We start from the raw sequence: 14,700 nt of genomic DNA on the forward strand, positions 1-14,700 counted from the left end.
ATCCTTGAGCTATGACAGCCAATGTTTCACTTTCTCCAATTTGTTAAGTTCTCAATCCTTCTGAAGGTTCAATCAAGAAGCCTTAACACATAACATCATAGGTTTGATTTAGAATCCAAACAGCAAAGACTTTTTTTTCTCTTTCCAATACTTTCTATAGACAGAACATCATGCAGAGTTACAAGATGAAAATGACACAGGATGTTTAACAGCAAAATTTTTAATATTATTTAACAGTTTCATCAGCTATTCAATACAATTTATTAAAACATTATGTACATTAATTAAAAAAATTCCATTATTGTATCACTACATTTTAACTTAAATTACTTAGCTAAGGTTTACAAGGTGTACCTACATCTCATTAATCATGCTATCAAAATTTGGATCACTGTAAAACTATTAAAATATAATTAAGACTACTTTATGTTACAATCACACTAAGATACAATTATGTCAAAATTCTTAACAAAAGGTTGCATACCACTGTAAAGGCAATCTCTACAGAGAAAAAATTATAAAAGCCCATGAAGACCTTGTCAATTTTTGCTTTTTCAGGGAAAGTGGAGACAGGGGTAAGGCTTGAGCTTGAGAAGGAGATGAGCACCATGCAAACATGAAGAGAGCATGAATTGTGGGTCATGCATCAGAAAGGGATTGCAAAAACCGTTCACCTTTGTATCCCCTGAAAAAAACACACACTAAAATATAATCTCTCCAAGTTTCATGGGACAAAATAGTGTAAAAACCTTTAACAGGCTGTTCTCAACAACACTAGTGCCTCCTTATGAAGCAGCTGTTACTTAAAAGAAATGCTCAAGCTTATTAGACTTAGCAAGACTATAAAAAATATGAGTAACAACCCAAGACATAACATCATGATGCACACATTTTAAGTCAATCATTGTGATATTCATGACTTATTCAAAATATTGGTTTGGTGCAGAAGAAAATCACATGGTCAAGGAAGGAGTGGCAGGAGCTGAGGGGTCCTGGGGTGCATGTTCTCTCCTCCCTTTATGAGTCAGAATACTTTTTCTCAATGATTATCAGACAAATCTTACACCTCAGGTTTGAAGAATGTATGAATCCCAACGAGCGACTTAGGATAGTCTGAGCATCCAGATGAAAATGTTACAATAAATTAAAGAAGGGTGACATGACTCATTCAAAGCACTTGGAAATCACTGCAGGTTGGCGTCCACCGGCATGCTCATTCCCTGCTTGATTCTCTTGATCAGATAGAGCTTATCTCGACCAGCCTGGAAAATAAGGGAGAGAGTCATCAGAGTAAGGGTGCAACGTAAAATCCCTGAAGCTTTTTTGCATCACCCATCTGTGTCAGGCTGATCACATCTTGTTTGTCTTCAATCCTTTAGGACTGTGCAGGTTTACTGTGTCTATAGAAATGGATTTTTTTTTCCCTTACACAGCTTCAAAAATATTAATGGCTTTTAAATCAAGATAGAGTAATGGAATGAGCCATAGAAGCATTATCAAGGTCCAAAAATCAGCATAACAATTGAAAACAAGACAAAAAACAAGCTCTCAGTGAAAAAAATTGATAAGAAACAGAAACTGATGAGACATGATCCATGCAAATCCACATCAAAAACAAACAAATCCAAAAGTTTACTGTTCACCTTTTTCACTGGTTCTAATAAAAAACTCAAACTTGTAAATGAATGGACCTTAAAATTATGAGCAATCTTTCTTTTTCAGCAAAGTCTGTTGCATATGTCAAAAAATTCAGCACAAAAAAATTTGTTAGCTTGTCATGTACAGCTTTGAGGGTGAGATTTTCTGCGCAACAGACTTCACCAAAAAGGAGGTACTTCACGTAGTCTAATTAAACCTTAGTCCCATAAGTTAATGCATAGAATACTCCTTGTAAACTGCTGTAGCCTACTACTTACCAAGGAAATTTGTTCTTTCAATAGTTTTATCTTCTTTTCATTTGAATCCTTGAGCATTTTAAAATAATAGACAATGATCCTACAGTAAAAAGGAAATTGTAATAATTGTGAATAAAGTCATCTATGATCGCAAAGTCTAGACAGAAACTGTTTGAAAATACTCATTATGACAGAAACAACATTATTACTCGTTTATAGTTCAACAGTCTCCAGAGGGGATACTCCAGTACATTTATTAATTATCATATTAAATGAAAAAATATATACATCTGTCAGAATTATGCAATCAGCAGTTTTTTACTGACTGTTTCAGGATCAGAGCTAGAGTAATACTACTAATCAGAATCATTTTAATATTCACAAGAAGTCAAAGAGAACTAAAATTAAAAATAAGCAAGGAGATTGGTTGAGAGAATGGCTAAAGTTTTTCCCTGAGCAAGAGCTAAAACTAATGTGATGATGTTAATGGAAGTGTCATGTGTACTATAATTTAACCACAAATAGCTGTTCAACTTTTACAATGACTTTCATTCTTACCCAAGAATACAGAACAACAATGCGATAAAACTTGCAGAGGATGCATACTCTATGGTTACTTGCAGCCACTTTGGAAACTTGTCAACTGTTTCTGTTACAACTTCGTACATGAAATTGTTCCCTCTAAACACAAAAAAAACAAGCGACATTGTGAGTGATTTAGAGGATATTGTAAATATCTGCACAATGTAAGACTTATCATACCTCTAAGGAACAAATGTGCAGCAAAAATGCAGCTAAATAATGAATAAAAACTTACCGGAAAGGACCACACAATTGTGAAGGGTTGGTTCTGTAAAGAAAATAAAAGTAATTATTAATTCTAGCACAAATGAGGCTTGAAAAGTGAGCTTGACACTTCCTCAGGAAATTATAATTAGGAGAACAAAGCTGGAAAACATCTGCATACAAACAATTGATGTCTTAGGACAGTACCTCACTAACTATAACTATCAAAGTTGATAGGAAAAGAGTAAGTCTGCTTATTGGTTTATTAAAACCTGTATTGCTCCATCTATCACATTTTGCCTGGTGACTCAAATTAAAGGATCATATGCCTGTTTTTGCTCCAGTTATTATTTTTCACAAACAAAGCCATTCTTGTGTAATTGAATTAGTCTAGTAGGATATATTTTGTTACAAGTTTAACAGCTTTGCGATTGCCTCCAGGTAACCAGGAAAGAACTGAATTTTGAAGGTTACAGACTAGCTGCAATTAAAGTCATTTCAGAGAAAAAAGTCAGAGCTAAATTTATGCTTCAAAACGCGTGTCCACAAAATTAGGGCATTTCTGTGACCAACTGAGATACAAAGCTGTTAAGGGAGACACAAATTTGAATTAGTGTTTTCTTGATCCTGATTAAAAATAGCGTTTACATTTTATTAAATGTATCATTTGTGGAGTGTCTACAGGTTTGTAAGGCATCTCAGCACCAACAGGATTGACATTTCAGTATTGTTACTCACACGTCTGATGACATTATAGTATATCCTATCACAATCATGGACAGAAAGAAGGACACAGCCAGTAAAAACAGAAACAAAAGGTTCATCCTGGATGCTCTGAAAGGCCTCATGGATGCACGGCAGTTCATCACCACACTTGTCTACAAGGAAAAAAAAGAAATGCAGTTTGTAACGGGATAATGTGCATTGCTATTGCTTGACTGTGCTTTACAACTGGTGTAGAAACTAATTCCATTCTCTCCATCCATCAGATACGGAGCTAAAACCAAATGCAGTTTAACCAATCATGTTTATCTGTGCTTTAGCTTCCTTTTAATTTTGAGTTCCAGTTCTTTCCATTAGATATTTTTAACCTATTCTAATTGGCCATTGCGATTACTTCATTTTTGGTTTTTCAAACTAAGTCAAAAGGTGTTCTTTTAAATAAATGTATTTACTGGTACCATGCATGCCTCTTACAGTCTACCAAAGTTTGCAATGTATGCAAGACAATTGAATTCATGTCACCATCATCGATCAACTTTTATCATAATAGTCATTTTACTGCATGGCTGCAAATACCAAGAGGAAACACAACTACATTTAACTTAATTTATCTTAAGTCATCCCCCCTTGCCCATATCTTCCAAAACCAAACAAGTTTGACCAAAATTCCTTCAAGAAACTGTATCAAGGGTTTAAGGAAGCAGTCCCCTTTCAAGGGTATATTATAGGGCATTATTAGCGTAGTAGTTAAAGTTACAACTTTTAGAACCTTAAATCCAGCTCTTTTAAATATCTTCTTAATGTTTGTAGATATTTCAGTGAGTTTAAATAACGACTTTACATTATGAACATACTCAGCATGCCGTTCTTATATTTCATAAGAAAAGCTCACTCACTCTATCTAATCCTAATTAAGTACCTACCCTTTTCACATAAAACAAGATAAAGAGCTTTATCACTTGAATAACTGGTAACATAGGGCAGAAGAACGTGCCAATCCTAAATGAAGAGAAGATATCATATTGTGGTACTGTGCAAACAAGAGAGGAAGCATAGAAACACTGTACATGAAGAGAACAAACAAAAATATTTAAACATTTTGTACTCAGTGCTTTTAAATGGAAATTTTGATCAGTGAGTAAGCATAAACAAACAAAAAAACGTTTTGTACTGTTTGTGACCTCTCATTATAAACTGCATGATACTGCATGCTGTGCTACTATAGGATCAAAGTACAAATGATTGGTGAAAGGAAGAGAGAAAGGAAAGAAAAATGAACAGAATGAATGGTAAAAGAATGGGAGGGGAGGATTAGGCAGGCACCAGGCAGGAGAAATAATAGATGTCAGCTTACAAAAAATTTCTTACCAACACAGACACTGTGAATATATCAGATCAATGACGTTTCTTGAAATGTCAAAGCCAGGTGGACCCAGTGCTTGGCAACACTGACAGTTAACAATAACAATCCTGAAAAAATATTTTAAAAAAATTCCTTGTAGCATATATATTTATAACATTTCCTTACAGTTGAGGGTGTTTAAGGTTCAATCACAGCTCAAAAAAGCTGAGGCTTTATAGGCAGTTCATAAAAATTCAGCTACTTCAAATTTGTTTCTCCTTAATGCAAACTGTGAAAATTCCCCCAAAATTGCAGACCATGAGCTCTGGCACTTCCCTTCTCTCAATGTAATCAATTCAATTGCAAGTCATTGAGGTCCAAATTGTGAACACTATACTTAGCTTGTTGAGCCCTCAACAAAAGTAAGGTAAAAAGCTCTTGTGGTAGGAGAGGGAGGTAGGCCAAGCAAATTTAACTAGTTTTCAACTAAAATGTCAAGCAAGAATTACACTCACCTTCGGACAAATTCACCAAAGAAGGTTGATAACAACAGGAAAACAAAGTCAACAATGACAAGTCGATAGAAAGCGTATCCAACATAATTTTCCCAACAGTTTTGAATAAGCTAATTATAAAAAAAATTAAATTAGTCTGTGTGCTCCATCTTCAGAATCAATACAACCACATTTCACTTTAATTTCTTAAAGCCAATGAATCAAGTTAACAGATGTCAACAACTATCAGCACCACACAAAATAATGACCTAACATTACCGATGGATTGAAACTGACTACTCACAATCTACCTACACTAATTGAGTCAGTCAGTTGGCCAATCAGTTTTCACAAACCGGACTTATAGCATTCAACTGATAACAACTCTTCACTTGACTCAGATTTATAATGACTTCCACTCAGGTTGTCAAAACATCGGTCTCCACTATCAACAACAGTCCTTCTCAGGACAACCCTCACCTGAACAATCAGACTACATTATCAAACATTACCCCCTGGTTAAAAGCATTTGATGAGTTAGGGGTGGCTGGTTTACCAAGAAGAAATTTCTATTTTACCAACAACAACAAGCAAATAAAACATGTTGCTTTTTTACAGCGCTGGCTTTGACATGAGATGCACAATAGAAATCATTGCTGTGACACTGATTTACATACAAATGTAAGATAATACATTGCACCACAACATGACCAGCCATTAAACACAGGAAGCCAACCATTTCATATTTCATGTTATAATCTCTTACTTTGTCACACCCCTTATCTGAGCCGATAAGTTCCCCATCATTCCTGCATTGCTGAATGTCCACAAACAACAGGACAACAACCATTGTTACCGAAATCAGCATCATCAAAGTGGTTCTGATTAAAAACAAAATGCATTGATCATAAATATGCAGACTGTACACAAATTGTTAAAGTCTAGAATTTGATTGAAGATTAATTAATTTCTTTATCATAAAAAAATATGTGTTCAACATCTCAAACTCTCACTGACACCCATAACAACTATTGTCTTTAAGGTTTCAACTAATAAGTCCCACCCCAAATACAGCACTGAACTAGCCAGAGGTACAAGTTGGCAATATCCACTTCAAACAGTTTTGTTCACATCAATAATGATAATAGTTAGTCCAGTTTATAAAAATTAAAATGGTTCAGTGAAATCCTACAGTTACATAATAATTCCTAATTAATGACAAAACAAAAGATAAAGCAGGTAAACAAAACCCCAGTTGATTGAAAACATCCCAAATACTTAATATGCATCAGGTCAGCTAGTGCTTAAGCTGCAACAAAGTAATAAACTGAAATTGATTGGTTTTAAAATATTTAATCTACTTGATTTTGATGCATTTGCTTCCAAAAAAGAGTCCAATATTAACATATTACTTGTTAATCCTTCATAATTACCTTGCCAAATTGACATTTATGGCAGTGCGAGGACTCTTGTATCTTTCTAAAGTTGCAATAATGCGAAAGGCCATTGGCATAATAAGGTTGATGCCAGATACCACTAGTGGAAGCAAAAGTTTCTCCAACACAGCAACGTTATCCTTGATGAAAAGAAAGCACATTCATAAGTTATACCACGTTGTAGAGGAAAACCTGAGTGAAACATATAACAATGAATGTGGGAAGAGTTTAAAAGAAAGAGCTGAGGAAAATCTCTGACTGTCATCTGGCATTGACTAAAACATTAGTTTAGTCCAGGTGTATACACTTGTATATGCATAAAACAATTTTTTTGCATTCCCTTGTTTGACACACTATTATTAAAATGCCTTACTTCAAATGTAAAATGAAATGTAAATTAATTTTAGTAAATTTTGGATTTCTATCCACTAATTATCTCTCACAGATGTGACATTTTTGAACATTCTGAAATAAATGTTCTTAGTACCCTGAAAGGACCCCAAGATAACTGATAGCAGCATTGATGTGAATATATACTTGGCCAGAGTACTTTGAACTGCACACAATACCCTTCAGTCCATGAAATCATATGCTCCAATATGGAAAATTGACTTATCACAAAATTCATTTTCACTAGCTGTCAAAATTTGACCCTGAAAATGAAATTTGATTGCAGTCCATGCCTAAGCCTGCCAGATCTTTGAACATCCTCACTCCTATTCATTCTCTCCATTAAAAACTAATCTGATAGTTAATAGCACAAAGGAAAATATTTTCTTACTGATGATTGTAGTGAGAGGCCTGCAGAAAACAAGATGAGATATGCTGATCCTCCCATCAAGGCCAGGACAATGAAATTTGTGAAGACACGAAACCAAAACAGTTCGCACTTTTCATCCAAAGTACGGGTCACTGAATAACTCTGTTCAGCAATGGCTTCCTGTTAAGTGACAATGCCAATAATAATGGAGGATTTTCAGTTTCTTTTATGGGGATTTATGTTAAAGAAAATTGGTCACAAATAATAATTTTTATTGCTAAACCAAAACAAAGTAAATTATTTAGAGTGTGTATGAAGGCTGTTCATCACTCACTGAGTTACAAAACATTTGAGAGGCGAGGTTGTATTTGTTTAAGAGCCAGAGGCTGGAAAGGAGTTCCTACAATTTCAGGTGCTGTTCAAGTATCACGGAGGTTTGGTGATAATCTAACAAAATTGACTACGCAACTGTGTTATGGGTTTCAGGTGGAGAGCTTCTGACCCAGGAACCAGGAAATGGGAGTTGATTTAAAGCCAGCCAAAGAGAAAATTTTGGGTCAAGGTGACTGAAAGATGCTGGTCAGTCAGTGTACCCTACAAGAGATTCTACTAACTAAAGTTACTATTCCCTGGCCAGCCAGTGTGCCCTAGAAGGGATAGTACCGTACCCTGCATGGTCACCCTGTGCCTTAGAAGATAAATAAGTTAGTAAATTGTGGCCTTGGAGGTATACCACAGGCATGAGAAACCAGTGAGGGCTACTTTCACAGGTGGTTCATACTTTGCTCTCCTTGATTTCAAGTCTACCTAAATTAATAGACTTTTTAAAATATCTGAAACAATGTGTACACTTCACGCTTGCAGCAACATAATTTTACAGTCTGTGAGCATTCCCATAGTCATTAATCAAGGTTATGAATTACCCTTAAAGTAGCAACTATTCAAATACTGACCTGAAGTTCATTAAAAGCACTTTTATGTTTTAACAATGACGCACTCCTGTCAGTGATTCCATAATCCCAAGAGCAAAACACTTTTGATGCATAGAAACTAAATTCATCCCCAGAGTATATGTAGTTCTCTCTGTAGGAGTTTGCCATACTAGACATAATGAAAAAGCAGTAACTTTAACTTTTATGGCTAGTATAAAGCAGAGATGGGAATTAAAGTCACTGTATTGATATTTTTAATGTTTAAATGTTAATACATTTGAAACTCGACTGTCAAATCACTAACAGAAAATAGCTTTCTGGGAGCTGTTAATGCTGAAAGATTCCAGAAATGGGCCTGTGGGTGGAAAGAGGCATTATGAGAGTATAGTGTCTAGCCTATGAATACAATATAATGTTCTCCATGAGAAGTATTGTGAGAGTTGACTATCTGGTTCAAGAACTCCACAGAATGTTCCCACACAGGGCATGACTCTCTGTCACTTCCAGCAGGAGAAAGTGGGAAAAACTTCGACTGACACCCAGGGTCACCAACAACTGTAGGTGCTGGACTTCAGCCTTAATGGCCTATCATCAAAAATGCTTTATATTGCATGTTCATACAGTTGTAAGAACATATGCCCCTCCTATTAATCAGTTTGGTTGTATATTTACCTGTACACAAGCATTACCAGACACAACAGCAGATAGCCACCTCCAACACACAGGTATGCCATGGGCATGTTATACTCAAAATCATCTACTTCAGTTATACGTTGGTTGGTGTATGCACCATAGTACAATTCTGTGGCAGCAAACCAGCCCTGAGGCAAAAATCAGACACATAAAATTTATTTTAATGTTAAAGCTACATGTATAATCTTAAGCTGTTATGTAATTAGAAAGGGTTAATATGGGGTGGCGACCTTCAACCCAATGTCAAAGTTTTGTTTTAACACCCTGCTTCCCTCTCAATTTTTTTTCATGTCTTCCAATTTTCTTGTTACTAGCATCGACAACTAAGGGGGGAGGTTGTCTCCACACTTATGAGGAAGATTTAAGAGTTTTCATCACTAGATGTACTCCAATTTCCCAAATCAAACAGAAACACCATTTGAAGTTACATTATTTTTGTTTCATGAACACAAGTGTAGCAGGATAACACTTTGCCGTGAGTACAATATTTATTTTTATTACTCAGTATAACACCTCACCAGTCAACTGCATAGTGTGATTCCCTGGGTAGGGCCAGGATTGTTTTGAATGATAGTGAGTGATGCCAATGATAACATAGGGAGATGCTGTCATCTTCTGGCCAATAATTACCCTCATGTTATTGAAACATCAGTCACCCTTATCTGAACTACCCTCCTAAGGCTCCATAATACAGCTGTAGAAAACCACACTACATAATCACCTGGTATTACTCTTGGATTCAAGCCATTTACTCTTTAATTGGCTATTACCTCTCCTGTGAGCAGTTCCCATCCTGTGAAAGAAGCATTGTTGCTCTCTGAGCTCTGACCATAGATAATTTGTGGTATGAACAGGAAAAAGATTGTTAACAGCAGTATCACAATGTTAAGAAGGAACAGCCAGCGCAGTAACACAAAGTATGACATCACTCCTGAACCAAACATTCCTGAAGAAGAAAGAATATATTCATATTGATTGATAACAGGTTAACCAGCAACCCTACAGATAGATACTGACAATGATCACCCAGAATAGGAAAAAGATATTGAATAACTGAGTGTCATGATTGTGAAGACTAATATTGGAGGGAAGGTGTTGTAAAGATGGTAACAGAGGAGGATGAAAGTCTCTTGACTAGCAAGGAAGTCACTATAGCAGCCAAGCCACATGCACCTGTCAACACAACACTGACAAACAGGTATGTAGAATGAATTCCCACCCAGAGTTCAGGGGGGGGAGGGGGGGGAAGAGCCAAAGGAAAGAAACAAAGCAAACCACAGAGGTAGGCATCCACTCATGTACAAGAACATGTATCAGCCCACTGTTCATGTAACATCTTGGTCACTATGAACAACAATTAAGTAATAATAATTAACCCTTTACCCCCCAAATATCTATCCTAACAATATCACCCCTGAATCTAACATTAAGGTCACAGGTGTAAAGGAAATGATCACCAACTAAAGAAGCTCTTAATTGTCAAACAAATTCTCCTTGGTAGCAGCTTAAGAACTGTACAGAGAACGGTAAGGAGAATGTGCATAATGATGTTAGGGTGTTAAAGGTCAATACGTCCTACATCTAGCACTAACCATGAATCAATTTTAGATGACCCCTCCACAAATCCAAAGAATACAGAATCTCTTTACAGCCATCCTTAAAATGCTGCCAGCCCTGATAAAAGTGTACAAAATAACAATGTTTAACATGTGAAAGTTCAATGAAGCAATAGCTGGTACATATAAGTGTTGTTTATGATAAGTATGTAATGTGTAGACTAAATCTATTGAAAAAATAATCAATTAAATAATCAATCAAAAAATAAATTAAATTATCAACTCAAATCAAATTGTAAATTTACCATTGCAAATGCAAACTTGAATTGTTTCCAGGCACTAATTCGCTTTGTTTTCCCCCTTTGAATTGCTGATGTGGCAACATTCTCTCTGCAAAACCATAAGTCAATTAAGGTTATTGATCAGATCACACGTCAGTTTCATAATATCTTACTGAATTTTTCATTGCAACAACTTTCAATTATAGTTTGATAATCAAGCTGTTTCTAACTCTTAAGGTTGAAGAATGAGTTTCAAAATATACACACTTTAAGACATTGTATATTAGCTGCAAAGGGAATTCAACAACTGTGACAACCCATTCTGTGTAATGCAGCCTCAAAAAAAATTGCTGCAACACATCACTGTGGAAAGCATCAGCTGCAACAACACACATCAAGTGACACAAGGAATTTCTGGGCAAAATCTTCTCTCAAAAATCCTGCAGCAGTGCTCCAGGATTTTGTCGGTTCAATCGGTCAAATGCACACAGATTAGTTTTCTTTTTTTTTCTTTGCAACTAATTCCAGGGACAAATTTTAGTCTCAAAAAAGTAGCAAGATTTTCATCGTATGTCAAAGGAGGTAAATTGTTGTCGCAATCTACAATGTATCACAGCAACTTGTCATCTGGTGGTCTTAACAGAACAGGCCTTATAAATTGAAAGCTGACTAATTATTATTGTGCAGTTCCTCATCTCTTTCTGCAATATTTTACAAAATCTTTCCACCATAGCATTACCAAAGGGTGATCGACAAATTTTGGACAATAAGTAATGTGGCTAACCTAAGACTGCGCTTTCGTCTGATTGATGTGGGCATTTCCTTTATAGACTGTCTTCTCTTTGTCAGTTCTGCAAATTCTTCTGGTGTAAACTCTGTATCACGAAGCACTTGATCTTCATAGACCCTTTCAGTATCACCTCCACTGTCACGAGACAAACTTCTCAGGGAGGCACGAGAAGTTTGAGCTCTGCTCTTCAAAGTCCTTCGTACCCCCTTTTTCATTGCATTTTCTGATGGAAGACCCCTGATAGAACGGAACTGGTGACTGGGCATACTCTTTTCCAACTGCTCTCCATATTCCCATGATTCATCTTCATCGAAGTCAGCAGTAACAGCTCCATCCTGATCGTCAACAGGTCTCACTTGAACCAGGCTTGAGGCATTGCTCTGATAGGTGGCTGTAGATGCCATTGACTCTTGGGATGGTACTCTCAATAAATTTCCACCAACATCAGGATCTTTAGTTATTAAGTTTAACAAAAAACCTCAGTGAAATTACCCCAAACTGACCTTCTAAAGAACATTACTGCTACTTTAACCCTTTCACACCCAGGAGTAATTAACTTGTAACTTCTCCCTAAAAAATCTGTACATTATCCAGCCACCAGGTAATGAGGATACTCAAACTTATCAGGAAGAAGTTTTTATCTTGAACTAACACCAAGTTCTCATAACTTATTTACAAGGAATTGTAACAATAATATCTTGGGAGTTAAAGGGTTAAAAAGGATGAAATTAAGGTGTCAAATTTAGTCCAATGTATGTAAGTGTTGTTTATAATACACGAACAGATTGGTAATGATCTGGCACTAAATTCATTACCTCTTGAGATTTTGCCGCGCTGAAATTGTAACATAGCCAGTATGATTTTACCAATCTTAGAAGTTTGCCTCGATCGCTTTGCTGCAAGCTTAGTATCAACCCGAGCTATCTTTTGATTGTCACATCAATTGTTTATGCTGTACATTAACCCTTAGTTCCAGCATATTATCATCAACCCGACAATTTTCGTAAAGGACCGTTAATTCGTACAGATTTCGTTAAAGACGAGTCTCTGGATATTGAAACAAAATATTATGGCCACAAGTAATACACGTAAATTCCCACGATTTATCTGAAAGTGTTTTCAAAATTTGCACCTTTGATATCTCCCTTGGGAAATTTACGAACAATAAGCCACCTTGCTTGGCTATAAACGTAGTGTTTCTTTTTCTTCCCGACATTCATGCGTTTTAGGATTAACCTCAAGATTTCAACACCACTTCATAAAATCTTGATGGATCTGTAGGAAAAAAATTTGATGCGCTTTCCATGATGATCGAATGTTTGTATAACAGTTCGATTCGCGACATGTTTTCTTCGTGATCGCAACGCCCTAGGACAGCGCTTTGGGACACCTCTTGTATATTTGAATAGAATCAGAACAACACATCATTAGAGGTATTAGGTTCAACACGAAAGCTGTTTAGATTGACGAATTACTCCTACCTTGATCGATCAACTTGAAATGATGGCTTGTGGCTAGAATCGGACTGATCGCTCGTCTTTCAACCCGAAATTTTTTAGCAATTGCTATGCAAAGTACGTCACGGCATTATTAGCATATGAGAAATTTTTTGAAGTTTCCATAACAACAAATTTATTCTTCTTTTCGGTAGCTAACGTGTATGGACAAGGACTAATAGGACTGAACTATTTTCTCAATAAACCAATTTGTTACGATTCTCGCCGTTCAGGACCCTTGCGTTTCTTTCCCTCACAATGCCGTATGATCTTTGCACAAACTCAGAGTCAGAGAAGTAGATTTCAAATATCAGAATTGATTCAGTTTGTTCTGAGCGATTATTATGTAAAACTAGACTTAATTGAACTTATCCAGGCATTCAACAAGAAATCAATAGAACTGTTGTCCATCCCTTTAGCTAAGCTGTTTAGAAATAACTCAAGATCTTACCAAAGTTTTTGTTTACAATACCCCCTTCTTCGCTGGACTGTGCATTTTCTTTGTTTCCCTCGGCACTAGGACTGAAGTCGAGAAAGCTACTTTGACTCGCAGCTTTAGATAAATGTGCTTTCGATCCGGACATGCCAGAGGATCGACTGATGATCGTAAAATTGAAATGTTCTATTCGATAACTACAAAAGACCGAAATTTTTCAATATTCTACACCGTCGTAAAGATACAGAGACAACCTGTGCCCATTCAAACGCCGTTTATCAGCAGTAAATCAGTTGAACGTAACCGAAGAATTTTGAATAAATTTGTTCTGTTATTTACCTATGAAAAAGAGTGAGTGAAGTTGTGTGACATACGGAAGTCAAACTGTTCGTTTCCTCCGATGAGGGGGCGGGGAGATGTGAATTTCTGACAATAACCAGTGATTTTCAAAGACCGATGAGTTGGAAGTGGGTTGGATTTGTCGTTCGATTCGCGTTTTCAATAATCAAAAAATTAATAAGGATTTCAAGGAGATTGCATGGGCTGTAAAGTGAAAGAGTCCAGAATAATGTGCCGATCAATTCAAAGTTGAACTTCCCCACCCTCCTCCCTTTGCAACCCATAGGCATTTGAACCTTGCCCGGGTGGGGCGGGGAATTTGAACCGCTGTTATACATGTTTTTTTTCTTTTAATTTTTAATATGAAAGAGTTGAAGGATAAAGGATCCCCTTTCACGAGCAAATGGCTTAGAAGGAAATTTTTATATGTTAGAATTATTCTCACCTGGGAATAACTTAACAACGGTACCAAAAACTAAAATGTGACTTTGCTAAATTCTACAACATCGTGGGTAAAAGAAGAGTTCATTCGAAAAAAAAATTGTACATCAGTCGTGTATCTGGACGCAGTGTTGCCCAGGGGGAGGGGGGAGGGGGGAATTTTGAACAAATCAATCTTTAAGAGTTCACCCGCCGGGGGGCTTTGCCCAGGGAAAATTTTGAATCTTCCAATTGATCGACGCAGAACGCAGTAGAAAGAGCTGGAAGTTCAACTAGTACAGATCGTGTATATGTTTCAAT

The 14,700-nt window shown here is 36.4% G+C and overlaps 1 protein-coding gene across 2 annotated transcripts; it reads right to left on the reverse strand.

Annotated features, from left to right (window-relative positions):
* Positions 1–202: 202 nt before the first annotated feature.
* On the reverse strand, positions 203–13,958 carry LOC131791020 (transmembrane channel-like protein 7). Of its 2 annotated transcripts, none has more exons than XM_059108320.2 (18): positions 13,636–13,958; positions 11,683–12,139; positions 10,923–11,007; positions 10,654–10,735; positions 9,832–10,007; positions 9,041–9,189; positions 8,390–8,537; positions 7,458–7,616; positions 6,674–6,816; positions 6,007–6,121; positions 5,262–5,371; positions 4,773–4,874; positions 4,328–4,403; positions 3,420–3,559; positions 2,713–2,745; positions 2,454–2,576; positions 1,917–1,995; positions 203–1,262 (listed from the first exon to the last, which is right to left on the reverse strand). In XM_059108320.2, exons 1-18 carry the CDS (start codon positions 13,766–13,768, stop codon positions 1,185–1,187), a joined length of 2,388 nt encoding a protein of 795 aa, XP_058964303.2. In that variant the 5' UTR covers positions 13,769–13,958; the 3' UTR covers positions 203–1,184. The 2 variants fall into 2 exon arrangements, with proteins under 2 accessions (XP_058964303.2, XP_058964304.2); XM_059108321.2 differs by lacking the exon at positions 13,636–13,958 and adding an exon at positions 13,170–13,288.
* Between the last annotated feature and the right edge of the window lie 742 nt (positions 13,959–14,700).

The sequence above is a fragment of the Pocillopora verrucosa genome, chromosome 8, assembly GCF_036669915.1.
Source record: "Pocillopora verrucosa isolate sample1 chromosome 8, ASM3666991v2, whole genome shotgun sequence".
Taxonomy (NCBI): domain Eukaryota; kingdom Metazoa; phylum Cnidaria; class Anthozoa; order Scleractinia; family Pocilloporidae; genus Pocillopora; species Pocillopora verrucosa.